The sequence below is a fragment of the Gallus gallus genome, chromosome 4 (genome assembly GCF_016699485.2).
Source record: "Gallus gallus isolate bGalGal1 chromosome 4, bGalGal1.mat.broiler.GRCg7b, whole genome shotgun sequence".
Taxonomy (NCBI): Eukaryota; Metazoa; Chordata; class Aves; order Galliformes; family Phasianidae; genus Gallus; species Gallus gallus.
Window position 1 is genome coordinate 22,326,530 of NC_052535.1, and position 16,099 is coordinate 22,342,628.

Genomic DNA, 16,099 nt, shown 5'->3' on the forward strand with positions numbered 1-16,099 from the left:
CACAGAATTGCAGGGGTTGTAAGTGACCTCAGGAGACTGAGACTAACCCACCTGCTAAAGCAGGTGCCCTTCAACAGGTAGGCATCCAGACAGGTACTGGATATCTCCATAGGAGGAGACTAATCTCTCTGGGCAACCTGTTCCAGGGCTCTGTCATCCTTAACCTAAAGAAGTTCCACATCTTTGTATGGAACTTCTTTTTGTTCAAGTTTTAGGCCATTAATCCTTGTCCTGTCACTGCACACCACCAAAAAGAGCCTGGTCCCATCTATTTAATTCCAACCTCCATTTAGATATTTATAAACACTGATCCAATCTCCTCAGCCTTTTCCACAAGCTGAACAGACCTAGCTTACTCAGCCTTTCCTCATACAGAAGATGCTCTAAACCCTTTATTATCTTTGTGGCCTTTCATTGGAATCCTAGGAGCCCCCATGCTTTATTAATGCACTCCAGGATACCATCTAACTATGACTGTACTAATTAAAATATTAAACTAATATTATATAAAAGGAATTTTTCAGAGGATGCTGGCTTTATCCTAAGCCTATGAAATGGCTAACTGCTACATTCAAGTGAGCTGAGATTTGAAACCATCCCTTATTTTATAAAGCATTACTCTACGGAAGTTAAACTTATGAACAAATCTGATACCAAATCAGCAAGTAAAACAAAACAAAGGTTACATGTGAGTACACCTCAGAAATAAAAGCATTACCTAAAAAATACATAAATGAAATATTTGATTGGGGTGATACTCCACGCGTAGAATAGCTGCAGTGATCTCAGACACATTCTGGCCCGAGCAAGTGTAACCCTATGTTTGTCCACATTTTGTAATTCTTGTACTATAAGATGATGGCCAAAGCAAATTGAACATATAAGGAAGTAAAACACAGCTGAAAACTTGTTTTGAGAGCTCTACCAAAAAATCTATTTTTTATTATATTTTTTCTTCCATATTTGGAGGTCATGGGAAAGTTAGGTAGCAGATATTTACTTTCCTAAAAACAGATTTCTAAGTTGTACTGACATTCAGTAACAATTCTTTCAGTCTGCTGGATACATAGAGGAATGATCAAAACAACCAATTTTGTAGTAGGAGTTGTACTAAGTAAAAATACATTTTCATTCAAGTATGGGAAGGTTATTACAGTGATCTATTTACACTTTATTACAATGAGCTGTGCTTTATTACAATGACCTACATGTGCTAAATAATAATTAATTTCTTAAAACTTCTCTTAAATATTTGAAGCCTATATAATGCTGAATGTACAATACCAAGTTGCAGTTTTGTCTTCATATGTTTATGCTGTTGTACTTCTTTAAATGTTTGGTCTGTGAAATGTTTTCATTATTTTTAACACCAAGAGTTAGCAAACAATTTAGAAGAAAAACAGAGTTTGGTAGGCATTTTATTCCTATCATTTTGTTTTGTTTTCCTTATATACAGCCACATGACTAAAACCATAATTGAATAAGGAATTTGTTAAACATCACTTCTCAATTCTTCAAGCAAAGGTCTTGTAACAAGCTGTTAAATAGAACTCTTTTACTTACATTGATATCTTCCAAATCTAAGTTATTCAGAATGACATTGTTTCTCCTCCAGATGATAGGAGGTCTCAGAGCACCCTGGATGGCACAACTTAAGACCGCACTTTGTCCTACTGTTGCTGCAGTGGTGCTTAGTTTCTGATCATCTGGCAAACTCAGCTGAACTATCTCTGCAAAAGATATATTATTTGTAAGGTTAATTTGCTAGCAGTTTCATAAGGTTAATTAGTATGTGGCTTTTGTACACTGATAATTTAAAGAATTTTAATTGGAATCAAAGTAAAAACTTCCAAAAACCACAGCAAGTTCAGAGTATTTCAAATAAAGGTCACCATGACATTTCAATTAAATTGACTGACAAGCATGATTCTATATAGAGGAGCATTTAATATGAAAATGAATTTCAGAGGTAAGACTACAACAAACATAACAGAACATATCTATAATCAAACTCCGGAAGTTATTTAACAGTTAGGCCAATGCAGTACAGTAGCTAGCATCTTCACTTAACTAATGTGACAGTACTGTTGATAAGAGTCATTCATTTTCAGAAAATAAAAATATTAATGGAATAGCGTACAAAAGACTGAAGTAGGAATGGACAAATGTAAATTCTGCTTTCAGAATATAGAATTAAGGTATGAGCTTTCTTTTCTGATATAGTAGTTTTTTTATGGAGGATTTCCATTGATTGTGAAAGCACAAGTTCCTGATTAAACTGATGTTAGTATTCTCTTCCATTTGAGTCTCATAATATGCATTAATCATGGTCAAAACACATTAGTTTATGTCAGTTTTAAAAAACAGTATAAAAACAATTTGCACTATGCTTCTCTGGTCAAACATGATTTCTTTAACAACAGCTGGAGAAATCCAGAGCCAGAATAACAAACAGCTGTGTACCTGAATAAATCTCTCCTAAGTACAGGAAGGAGGAAAAAAAAAAAAAACAGCAACAAAACCCACAGCAGAGCATTTCATAGCATCTATTCTGTTACTGTTGTGTTTGCCAAGCAGCAGCAGCAACAATGAGAATGGAATGCAACACCAAGCAGAAGTAAAGAATATAACATCATGAAATGTCAGCAAACATGAATTAAATCCAGTACTTTTACTGAAGCATTCTGAGTCACCTCAATCCAGAGATACTCATCTACTTTTAACATTTCCAGTGCATCACACATTAGAAATTGCTAGTGTTCGCAAGCTATTTCTCAATATTAGGTAGGCCACTTTTTATGTATTTATTTGATTATCTTGACTTTGCCCCGTGATGCATTTGGACTCTTACATTAAAAAAAAAGTGATGTTAATCTTCCCATTGTAGCAAAGCAACAACCTATAAGCAAGCTAAGATCTATTATTGGTTCCTGTTAGCTTCATGAAAGAAACAATTTTTAATTAACACATTTAAAAAGATGGTTCAGTTTAATACTTTTTTCTTCCTTTCCAAATTGCAAGAAGAAAGGCATTTCAATAGCTTCAGGAAAGAAAGATTTGCTGTTTCATAAAGACAATTTTTATGTGATTAAAAATATTAATGTTCCATTTAGCCAAAAAACAAAAACATCCTTATTTCTCTCTTCCAATAGGAACGTAAGGCTGTCCACCAGAGTCAATGTGACCGACTTTTTTTTTTTTCCCTAAATGCATGACCTGACACAATTTGTTAAACCATTGAAAAGGGAATATATAAATCAAATTGAATATTGAGCTATCTACTGCTGTTTTTTAAATTTTATTTCATTCATCTCTGAAACATTTCAGATGCTTCTTAGGATCGTCATAGGATATGGCTCTTCAATGATGCTGACATCCAGACTTCTTGAAACACATCTGAATGACTACTGAATTATTGAAAACTTCTGATAGACAGCAACAGCATACTAATGCTTTGTTTCCATACAGAATTCTATATGCAAAAACCTTAAACAGTAGATGATCTATATGAGTAATTACCTGTGTTTTCCAAAGCCAATACTTAATTTAGCATAGTCATTAAATGATTCACATAAAATGACTGTGAAAAATGTAACCTTCACATGATAAATGAGTTATCTAATTTAAATTCTACAAAATTTCAAAGTCTGTTTCCAATTAGTTCCAGTATTATTATGGATGCCTTTATACAGAAGTCCAGATTTATTGTAGAAATGTTTCTCATTTTTAATTAGAATGCAACTGTGGATAAGGAGACGTATACTAAATGCAAAGTTTAGCATTTGCTACCTTAGTGAAAATTGTATTCTGAAATCAAAATTCAAAATGGCATTACTATTTTATGACATTAATTGTTCATTTATGGTTCAAGCCCATGGACTAAGCTCTGAGCTTAATGGAAAGTGTATAAAATGTAGCTTAACTTCAAATGAGTGGCCATAGCACATTACCTATGGCCTTTTGCTTTACTATAGTTAACTACAAAGTTTTTGAAATTACAAGGTAGCCTGTAACTACAGAGGATATGCAAAAGTCACAGCTTTTCAAGAGATATAAAAGGTTCTCCTTGCCTGTGGCTCAGGTTTTACAGGTCCTAAAAACCTATAACACCTGAGAGGAATAACCATATGTAACCCTAGCGAAATTAACACAAATTAGCCCTAAAACCTCCTAGTCTAGACACAACAATAAAACAAAATGTAAAATAATCTGAGACTCATAATGCTTGCCATAAGGAATTTTATGAATAGCATTTTTTATTTTTTTAAAAAGTCAACACATTCTAAGGCTCTGCTGTTGATCAACAGCAAGATAAAAACTACCAATAGAACATGCTAAATGAAAAAAAAAAAATCAGTGAACATCAGGATGTGCTAATTCTTTCACTTAGCATTTCCAATTTTTTCACTGTTGCTATTTGGTTGTGGCAAATCTTGCAAAGATATTGTTTTATGTCTCGTAATATCTGGAATACAACTATACAAAATGCCTTTTCCCTCTTCTGGCATTGATCCCACCTTTCTCAAAATGGAATAACAAGAGCCTTTTCATTAGTGTCATTTTGCTGTTCTTAAAAGCAATTTTAAAATCAGCATGCATTACAGTTAGCATGTTTAACTTTGTCAGTTCAAAAATTAAATGATAAAAAAAAGTTTTTGTCTTTTGATAAAGGTCAAAATAAACTTGGTATGGTAGGCTGAAGAAAGTATTCAAAATTTCACTTTTCAGTGTAAATAAACTGTTGAAAGAAAAAAATCACCTTTGCTGTATGCAGATTTTATTTTCTATAAATGTAAATAGAGCTAAACATAGTTCATCTGGAAATAAGCATTTTGATTGGCTTTTCAAATGAAAAATATATATATATACAAGCACCAAGAGGCCAGAATTAAAGCTTTCCAGAGGTTGTATTCCAACAGTTCCATCACCTTAGTTGATTTATCACACGGAGAATTTTTACTGGAATGTTTTTAAAGTCTCTTTAATAAGTGGAAAGCCCCTAACTGGAACTTGAAGGAAGTATTTTTTCCTATACAAAATGATTTCCATATAACTTTAGCCTTCTTTGTCCATCCATTCATCATAAAAATGATGTAGTACAGAACTGACTTAAAACAGGGTGCTGATGAGCCTGAATTCCTGCTCACACTGCAATAGTTCATAGTGATCAGCTCAGATCAATCCACGTCATAGAATCATAGAATCACCAAGGTCGGCCAGTCCAACTGCTCAGCTGTCACCAGTATTTCTCACTTAAACCACGTCCCTCTGTACAACGTTTTGTCAGTGGCTTACAGACTGGTTTGGCCCGTAAACATCTAAACATTTCTCGAATGCTTCCAGGGACAGTGACTAAACCACCTCCCTGGGCAGCCCATTCTGTATCCCTGTGATAGAATTATAACAATATAATTAATGCTGTATTAATTTTTATCTCAAATCTTACACATAGACACAGAACTACTTTTCTTACAGCAGTAAAGGTGTACTGATCCATATCAATTTTTCTATGCAAACACTGATTTATTTCATAAAATTGGAGTGGTTTTCAATGGCTAAGCAATTGACGACAAATAAAGAGGAGTTTGCAATCTCACATACAGACAAATTCCATTTGCAGATCTATTTTCAGCTACAAATTTGTTGTCAACAACTTATTCATGTATTTAGTCTAATATTACAGTACAAGAAATAGTACATGGTTCACGAGTAGCTGTCCTCCAGGTTTTATGCTAGCAAAGAGGTCTTTTACAAAATCCAAAGTTTATTTTTCTTAAATTAGATCCAAAATTCTTTATCCCAGCTACATGGGGGGGAAAAAAAACAACAACAACAACAAAAACACAGTGATTTTTTCTTATCTGAAGTCAGAATAATAGAATTATAAAATAAAGAACTAAATTAAGAAAAATGTAGTGCACTACTTCATAATCAATATGTTCATATTTATAAATCTAAAAGGTCTATTAAAAACATAAAAAGACCTGCTTTCATAATTCTATTAACTACATGTGCACAAGCATAAATAACTGTGTCACTGCTATTTAACATAGCGGTAGAGCTTGTATCAAAATTCAAGAAGTTTTATTTTCAAACCTAAGACTAGTATAGAAGAGATTTCTATTTCTCTATTTTCAAAATCCTGTTATTATTCAAAAAGAAAGGATGTTAAGAGATTTCTTTTAATTAATATTTATTCAACTTTTCCTTTTTTAACAAGGAATTTGAAAATATTTTTAAATTGAAATTATAAGTAATGTTATAATAGCCTATATTTATAGGAAGTCCTGTAAAAACTAATTCCATAAAGAAAATTAACAGAAACCATAAAAGAATGCAAAAGCTTGTCTTCAATTTTATTTTTGATGCCAGTCAGTAAGATTTAATAGAGAACGACTGATAGGTCGTGCTAAATTTATTTCATGGAAGAAATTAAAGCTTCTCTTAGAGATAAATGTATATCATTCATTATTTGAATACCTAGAAACACTAAGAATGTTTCAAGATTTCAGAATTCAGAATAAAGTAGAATATTTTAGCATCTAATACTTGGATTATTCACACAGCTTCCATCTACTGACTGTATCAGAGGAAAAAAAAAAAAGACTACATATATATATAGATATATTTAAAGTCCACTGAAGTAAGTAAAAGGAATAAATAAAATATAGCAGTTAATAACTTAAGCTTATAGATGTATGCACTAATTAAGTCTTTTTATTTATTTATTTATTTTTTCCTTGTTTGGTGTTAACACCAGATCTTCCTGGCACAGAATTGGAATATGCATATTGAAAAATAAACAAAACATTAAATTTAATGAACTAAAGAGAGAATGCAACAAAAGCATTTTAGTTTCTTCATAGTTTGTTTTCATCACAATTGAAACAGTAGTGTCTCATTTGAACACAGTTTGGTAAATTAAAAATAACATATTTGACACATTTTGTAGCATATATTAAAAATGAAAGGTAAAATAAATGACCAAATACAGGATCTTAGCTTGTTCATAGATTAACTACTTTTACCATTTAAACAGTTGTGTCCTAAAATTTGAATGCAACTTTTTTAATCTGCCACCTATTCATTCTTAATGCCATTGTACTCTCCATGAAGAATCCCCTAAGTACATAATTACGCACACCTCACATCCTCTTCTTCATGATTAAGTTAATCGGATTGAGACCTGAATGTTTTCACTTTAAGATATTTTCTTAAATAATGTTTATTTTAACATTCCTTCCCTCAACTTTCAACAGCATTTTGTAAGCTTGGTTTTCAGAATGTTGCACCATGGTTTCCTACAAAATTAAGCTGGGAAGGAAATGTCATCTCCTAAATCCACAGCCACTCATATAAGAGTATGTGATAGATCAAAGGCCTCTAGTATAATTAAAAATAAAAATACACAGAATACAAATACCACAGTTGTGTTTTCATTCCACATTAAAACTAACACTTAGTCTTTGTGTTGTAAAGTTAGGTATGAAACCACAATCATTATAATAACCTACGGAGGTATTAATTCCAGCAAAATTAATTGACTGTGAAGAAAGTGAGGGGATGGAAATTTTCCCTTAGTCCAACAAGATCATGATTATTTTTTAGCTAATAAAGAACTTAATGGAAGAACTATGAGAAATAATGTTCTACTTTTATCATTTTAACATAACTGATGAAATGAAATGTAATCTGATCTTCTGGCAGAGTAGTATCAATCTAACTGGAATTTGCTTCATTTTTTTTTTTTTTTTTTTTTACTGTAAATTGATATGAAAAACCACAGTCAGTTTCCATACCAAAGGCTTGGCATTTACAGGAGCACTGAACATTGAGGAAGAAATATAAATGTTTAAATTCTATTCTTCAATTAAATGAATTTTATTTCCTGTGTCCATTCAGTCAAACTGCTCTTTGAGCCCTTGTGTTTCTCTTGAGTCTACACAGACTATAGAACTCAACAGGACTCAAGTTGAGTGCCACAAGGACTATAATGATTCACTTAAGTCTTCATAAAAATCAATAAAACATATACTTGCACTTGCTCTGCAGGGCGTTATAATCATTAAAAAATACTTCAGAAACACTGTTCACTGCAAGGAGTCATTGATTATTTATGACTCCCTCGTCATTGTGTACAGCTGTTTCTATGTAGGTATGGGCTGCACCTCATTTAATGCATTGTGCTAGATCAAGAATTATCAGAAGCACAATGTTATCAGCACCGGGGACAGCCCAAATATATTCACTGAGTTTCTGAAGTGACCACTCTATCACAGTGACATCGTATCAACACCTGAAGCAACCAGGAAGTCAGAGAATTACTTTGTGGACAGCAAATATATTAAACTTGCAAAGATAAACCATTCAAGTCTACCTAAAGCTGCACTGAAAAATAGCACACACACACCCATGTCTATATATCAGGCTTTGTCTGATATTCTTATGCAATTGGAATGTTAATAGGAGCATGTTTTGAAATGGTATCATCACTTCATTGTGAGAACAGTGACAACAGCACAGATAAAGGGTTTGTTCTACAGATTGGCTAGTTATGAGTCCACAAAGCCGACAGAGGCCATACAATCTGTAGGAGAATTTTTTTAGCCTCAAAGAAAACACAGGCCAGGAAAGCCAGCTCATGTTTGGCTTCAAACTTTTCTGACACAGGGGAAACCACTAATCCAGACATAGCACTTACAGCCTGTTTACCATGGTTTATTTACTAGGGGTAAGGAAAATGATTTGCCTATCCTGATTGAGAGACTAACCTTTCACCATAAGAAGTATGAAATTCAAACTTTTATGAATTTCCATCTTCTAGAAGAGACAGTGAATGAACTGGTAAAAAATAAATCTCCCTCCCGTTTCTATCATCTCACCAGACTGAAACTGCTTCTTCAACCTTAACATCTCTCTCAATCTGTTCTATAACAGATTTTCTACATCATTCAATGAATCCTAAGGGAAATTTCCAAGTTAGTGTGATGGGCTAGAATTTGATTTGATACACGTTACATGAATTGTTGATATGGAAGTAGTCAGATACAATATCTTAGGTTTAAGTATATATATAAACATAGAGCTTTTATAGATTATACACTCAAAGTTACACAACAATCTTTTTTGAGCTAATAAAGCTGTAACAAATGAAAACCTTAGGGTGTGCTGGGAAAAGAATCTCAGAGTAGATGAAACAGTAATTTCCTGATAATTTATTATCATTTTCAGACTTCAACATCACTTTAAAGGCTATACTTAAGATGGGCAAGATATAATTAAAATAGCTGTATACTAAAAAAATTTCTAAAAGCAACAGAAACCACAGCAGTCCAGAAAAATATGATCAAGACTCTCATTTACAATGCCACATTGCTAAGAAAATATGCCCTTCAGAATGCATAAGTAATGATTTATTCCAATTGTACTTAGAATCATAGAATCGCTAAGGTTGGAAAAGACCCACAGGATCATCCAGTCCAATCATTCGCCCTTCACCAATGGTTCTTGCTAAACCATGTCCCTCAACACAACATCCAAACACTCTTTGAACACCACCAGGGTCGGTGACTCCACCACCTCTCTGGGCAGCCCATTCCAGTGCCTGACCACTCCTTCAGAGAAGTAGTATTTCCTAACATCCAGCCTGAATCTTCCCTGGTGCAGTTTGAAGCCATTCCCTCTAGTCCTACCAATAGTCACACGAGAGAAGAGGCTGCCCCCCCAGCTCACTACATTCTCCCTTCAGGTAGTTATAGAGAGCAATAAGGTCTCCCCTGAGGCTCCTCTTCTCCAGACTGAACAATCCCAGCTCCTTCAGCCGCTCTTCATAAGGCCTGTGCTCCAGGCCTCTCGCCAGCTTTGTTGCCCTCCTCTGGACACGCTCCACGGCCTCGATGTCTTTCTTACAGTGAGGGGCCCAAAACTGGACACAGTACTCAAGGTGTGGCCTCACCAGTGCTGAGTACAGGGGGACAATTACTTCCTTGTTCCTTCTGGCCACACTATTTCTGATACAAGCCAGGATGCCATTGGCCTTCTTGGCCACCTGGGCACACTGCTGGCTTGCGTTCAGTCTAGCGTCAATCAACACCCCCAGCTACATTTCCCCTACACAGTCTTCCAGCCACTCATCCCCAAGCCTGTAGCATTGTCTGGGGTTATTGTGGCCCAAGTGCAGGACCCGGCATTTGGTCTTGTTGAACCTCATCCCATTGGCTTCAGTCCAGCTGTCCGGCCTATCCAGATCCCCCTGTAGGGCCTCGCTACCCCCAAGCAGATTGACACTTCCAGCCAGCTTGGTGTCATCTGCAAACTTACTGAGAGTGCACTCAATGCCCTCATCCAGGTCATCAATAAAGATATTAAACAGGGCAGGCCCCAGCACCAACCCCTGGGGAACACCACTCGTGACCGGTCGCCAGCTGGATTTAACTCCATTCACCACCGCTCTCTGGGCCTGGCCCTTCAGCCAGCTCCTTACCCAGCCAAGAATGTATCCGTCCAAGCCACGGACTGCCAGATTCTGCAGGAGAATGCTGTGGGTGACAGTGTCAAAGGCTTTGCTGAAGTCTAGGTAGACTACATCAACAGCCTTTCCCTCATCCACCAGATGAGTCACTAGATCATAGAAGATCAGGTTGGTCAAGCAGAACCTGCCCTTCATGAACCCACGCTGGCTAGGCCTGATCCCCCGGTTGTCCTGCACGTGCCGCATGATCTCCCTCAAGACAATCTGCTCCATAATCTTCCCCAGCACTGAGGTCAGGCTAACAGGCCTGTAGTTCCCTAGATCTTCCCTGCAGCCCTTCTTGTAGATGGGAGTAACATTGGCAAGCCTCCAGTCTTCTGGGACCTCACCTGTCAACAAGGAGCACTGATAGATGATGGAAAGTGGCTCGGCTATCTCCTCCGCCAGTTCCCTCAGCACTCTTGGGTGAATCTCATCCGGTCCCATGGCAGTCCAGTTGTAGTAGCAGGTCTCTGATTGTTTCCGCCTGAATTGTGGGGGGCTTAGTCTGCTCCCCAGCCAAGGCTGCCAGGTCAGACAGTGGAGAAACCTGTGGATAACTGGTCTGACTTGTAAAGACAGATGTAAAGAAGGCATTCAGAACGTCTGCCTTTTCCTCATCCTCAGTGGTGACATTCCCAGCCTCATCCAGTAGAGAATGGAGATTCTCCCTGGTCCTCCTCTTACTGTTGATATACTTGTAAAAGAGTTTCTTGTTCCCTTTTACCCCAGCAGCCAGGTTGAGTTCAAGCTGGGCTTTTGCCTTTCTGATTTTCTCCCTGCACATCTTAACAACTTCTTTGTATTCTTTCCGGGTTGCCCATCCCTTCTTCCACAGGAGGTAGATTCTCTTTTTCTCCTGGAGCCTCAAGAATAGTTCCCTATTCATCCACACTGGTCTTCTTCCGTGCTGGCTCATTTTGCAGCTCAGGGGGACAGCCTGCTCCTGTGCCTTTAAGACTTCCTTCTTGAAGAGCCACCAGCCATCTTGTACCCCTTTACTCTCTAAGACTGAACCCCAGGGGACTCTCCCTACTAGTCTCCTGAACAATTCAAAGTCTGCCCTCCGGAAGTCCAAGGTAGCAGTTTTGCTGTTCCCCCTCCTGACTCCACCAAGAATCGAGAACTCTACCAAGTTGTGGTCACTTTGCCCAAGACAGCCCCCAGCCTCTACATCTCCCACCAGACCTTCTCTGTTTGTGAACAGCAGGTCTAATGGGGCAGCTCCTCTCGTAGGTTCTCTTATCATCTGCATCAAGCAGTTGTCCTCCATACATTCCAGAAACCTCCTAGACTGCTTCTTCTGTGCTAAATTGTATTCCCAGCATATGTCGGGGAAGTTGAAGTCCCCCATGAGGACAAGGGCCAGCGATCGCACAGCTTCCGCCAGCTGCTCATAGAACAACTCATCTGTCTCTTCATCCTTGTTTGGTGGTCTATAACAGATGCCCACCAGGATGTCTGCCTTGTCGGCTCTTCCCCTGATCTTAACCCATAAGGATTCAACCTTATTATCCCCAGTCATAAGTTCAGTAACCTCAAAGCACTCTTTAACATAGAGAGCCACGCCACCGCCCCTCCTTCCTTGCCTATCTTTCCTGAAGAATTTGTAGCCATCCATTGCAGCACTCCAGTCATGGGAGTGGTCCCACCATGTTTCCGTAATGGCAACTAGGTCATAGCTTGCCTGCTGCACAATGGTTTCTAACTCTTCTTGTTTGTTGCTCATGCTGCGTGCATTGGTATAGACACACTTTAGCTGGGCCTCTTGCCTCACCCCTAATCCTATTATCGCTCCCCCAGGCTCATCTCTAGCAGGCCTGGTTTTATCCCTTTCCCCCCTCATGTCTAGTTTAAAGACCTCTCTACAAGTCTGCCAGCTCCTGGGCAAGGATCCGTTTCCCCCTCTGAGACAGGTGATACCCATCAGCAGACCTCAGGCCAGGTGCCGAGTAGACTGCCCCATGATCAAAGAACCCAAAATTCTTGCGTTTGCACCAGCCTCTCAGCCATGTGTTTATGCGATGGGTTTTCCTGGTTACTGCATTATCTTTCCCTGCCACTGTAGGAATACCTGAAAATAATACTTGTATGCCTGCATTGTCAACTAACCTCCCCAGCCCCCTAAAATCATTTTTTATAGCCTTCAGGCTTCTGTCAGCAACCTCATCACTGCCAGCCTGAACTATCAATAATGGATAGTAATCAGAGGGGTGGATCAGATCAGGAAGTTTCCTGGAAATATCCCTGACCCGGGCCCCAGGGAGGCAGCACACCTCCCTGCAGGTAGGGTCAGGCTGACATATCGGGACCTCTGTTCCTCTCAGGAGGGAGTCACTACAACTATCACCCTTCTTCCTTTTTTGGAGGAGGCAGTCTTTAAGCGTGGAGCTGACCTCCTCACCTTAGTCACACTTGGAGGCAGTCTTCCCACCTTATCCTCATTCACCTCTCCCTCCGGTTTCAGGGCATCAAACCTATTATGTAGAGACACCTGAGGAACCGTGGTAGGTCAGGGTTGGGGTCGTCTGTGTTTCCGAGCTAGTTGTCATGATATCTGATATGACACCTATACCTAAGACATTTGTATGGACATAAGTTCATACTATGCATCCTTAACACTGAAGAATTTATTTGGTGGTAGTCAAAAGAAAAGATGAATTTAAGGCTCCAACTTCTAGGTTCTGAGGGTGTATTTGATAATTACATTCTTCAGCATCTTTTTTTGCTTAATAAAATTATTTCTCCTTATGGCCATCATTGCATTAAATTGTCTCTTTTGTGCTTTTACTCTTCAGCTGCCATCACAGTGTGATCATTTATCTAAATTCCAGTTACTGTAATTTAAATCAATTGACATAAACAACAGTCTTACCAAAATAACTATGATCTCAGACAAACTTACTAACCAGATTCTAAAAAGGGTTCTACTGTGTACTACTAAGCTATCTACAATGCCTTGCTTAGTTGAAAATAGCAGCCTTTCTGCTGCAGATTGCTATGCATAACACCATGCAAGCTACATGTCACACTATCCAGATCTCTACTTTTATTTGAAATAGTTTTAGACTTGGTTATTTTTCATTAGTCTAGTACCTGGCAGCATAAATATCCAAAGCTTCTGTTGATATGTTGTCCAAGATAAAACGCATTTTTAAAACACTTTATGACCACAGGACATTTTAAATCATTGGGAAGCAGAGGACATAGTGCCTAAAATATTATAAAAGGTTCTTTTTCAGCAAACTGAGTGAAACTTGGTTCAAATACACCAACTCTGTAAATATACAAAGTTCAGCTGAAGTGTTCACCGTGTTTACACTACTTAAGCTTGTAAACCCTGATCACACTCTAGGTACTCAATTAGAAACAAGCCTACATGACAGCAGCACATAAGTCATAAGCAGCTACAATCAGTTCTTATTTATTATTTCAGTGTTCACAGGTTAATATTTCTCAGTTCTATTTTCCTCTTGAAAACAGATTTCAAAGGTATTGAAGTTTATGTTAAATATAGCTGTCTTACCTAGGTAATGTGGAAGGGCTAATTCACTAAAGTAGTGATAATTGGTTTTGGTCTTATTTATTGTAGAGTATGTTGGTGCAACCATCTAACCAAAGAAGGTAATTTACACAAAAATCAATTTCAACATGCTTGTTGTGTTTGCATATGACTAGCTCAAGAAAAAACATTTTATTTAAATGCTAACAGCATCAATATTGTCAAGTCATTTTACTAGTATAGATCCAACTTTAATTCTCCTTATGTCCTCTGCAAACAGATGCTGAACATCAATACTGCATACTTGCAGTTACCTCAAATGAAACATTTAAAATGCAGGAGCTGAATCTACAAAATATTTCTGGAACTAATTCATAATGAAACAGAAATTATAAAAGGAGAGCTGACAATCCTGGTAACTCAGTTTTGCGCAAAAAGATTTTCGCCTATCAATATAATAATTTGCCAATTTTTTTTAATGTACAGCTCCATTTTATTTTGAAATTTCAAAGCTTTTTTTTTCTCAGAGTGATAATAGAATTTCCAAGTACTTAACAGCTATGTATTCAGAGTTTTAAAATAATCCAACTTTCAAAATAGTTCTCCTCTCTCTCTGTCAGGACAAAATTCGAAGGTAGTAATTCATGATCAAATTACCTGACATATAAATGGGAGTTAGAAAGCCTGAAGCCTAACAGCACTACTATACCTCCTTTATAAGAAAAGAAAGGCCATGCAGCTGTTATTCAACAGTTTCCTGCAATCTGAAGAGTAGAGTTATGAGTCAGTTACTCGCAGAAGTCCATAATGTGGAAAAAGCACAGATGGGAGTAGAATGAAAGTAATTCTTAAAAATAAATCAATCAGCTGATGTGATTTACATGTAGAGGGAAAAAATAAAACAAACCAGAACTCAAGGTAGGCTGTATTACTTGTCTGTACAGAGGCCCTTAATTTTGGTTATTACTTTTTTTCTTGTTAAGAGATCTACCTTGTAACAAACAACATGCATCAGATCTACTCATGGTCTTAGAAATGATCTTTCATTTCTCCATCGAAGAGATCTGTTTTTAGGTTTCATATGAAGAAAAGTCACTGGTGGAATTCCATCTGGATTGCCACTGGAACTCATGTTGAACCAGCAGGAGAGAGAAGAAAATGTGGCGATACATTCCTCTGAGAACATTTTTTGAGAATGTGTAATCAGATAATTTAGATATGAAACAAAAATTTGCACAAAGACATTATTTATGGTACTAGTTTGCCAAGTTTAGTATATTCAATTGAGTATTCAAAGTACTGAATGCCAGTGAAAAAAGGGGACCAAAATTGTCTACAAAGAGATAGGCTCAGAACAAGTTACTATTGCTTAGGTAAGAGACCTTTAAAATATAATTGGCAGACTCATGAAAATATGTACTCAGTCTCAACAATGTGTTAATAAAAGAAATTAGGCAGAGTATTACTACACCACTGTCTAAATCCATGACAGCTCTTTGTTTGCTTTTAGTTCTTTCCTCTGGGAGAAAAAAAAAAAGGCAGTAAAACTTGGGAAGAAAAAAAGCATCACAGGAACAATCAAACGTGGTAAGCTCTCCACACAAGCAGCTATTACATGAAATTTTTCAGAATGGAAAAGAGATGACTACAAAGATCAGTCAAGAGCTTCAAAAAATCTCAGTATATGGGAGATTGAGAATACAGAATAGTTGCTCACATTATTTTATCATACATTATAAACTAAAAAGAAAGCATGTACAACATTCAAAAATCATGCTTATTCTAGCATGTAATCATTAAAGTGTGAAAAATTCTGAAACAATGATGTAGATGTTCACATGGCTGCAAAAAGCAATCAAATTTATGAGCAAAGCATTCATCAAGAACTATTAAAGATAATGAGTCTCCAAGACAAAAATCACTAGAAATAAGGAGGTATATTACAAGAATCTTAATATCCTTTTTCTTCTTTTGTAATCTTCCCTAAAGAAAGTAAGATCCAAGATACTGGACTAGATGGATCTTTACTGTAATTCACATAAGTTGTTGTTATGCATACACTGCTACACAAATAAAGACAAACAAAA

At 37.0% G+C, this 16,099-nt stretch overlaps 1 protein-coding gene across 3 annotated transcripts in view; it reads right to left on the reverse strand.

Annotated features, from left to right (window-relative positions):
* The window catches only part of FSTL5 (follistatin like 5), a 265,807-nt gene that overhangs the window by 72,779 nt on the left and 176,929 nt on the right, over positions 1-16,099 (reverse strand). For all 3 annotated transcript variants that reach the window (XM_015285320.4, XM_004940911.5, XM_046940561.1), the window contains exon 7: positions 1,564-1,730. In XM_015285320.4, the coding sequence (XP_015140806.1) occupies positions 1,564-1,730 (167 nt within the window). The remainder of the gene's footprint in view (positions 1-1,563; positions 1,731-16,099) is intronic.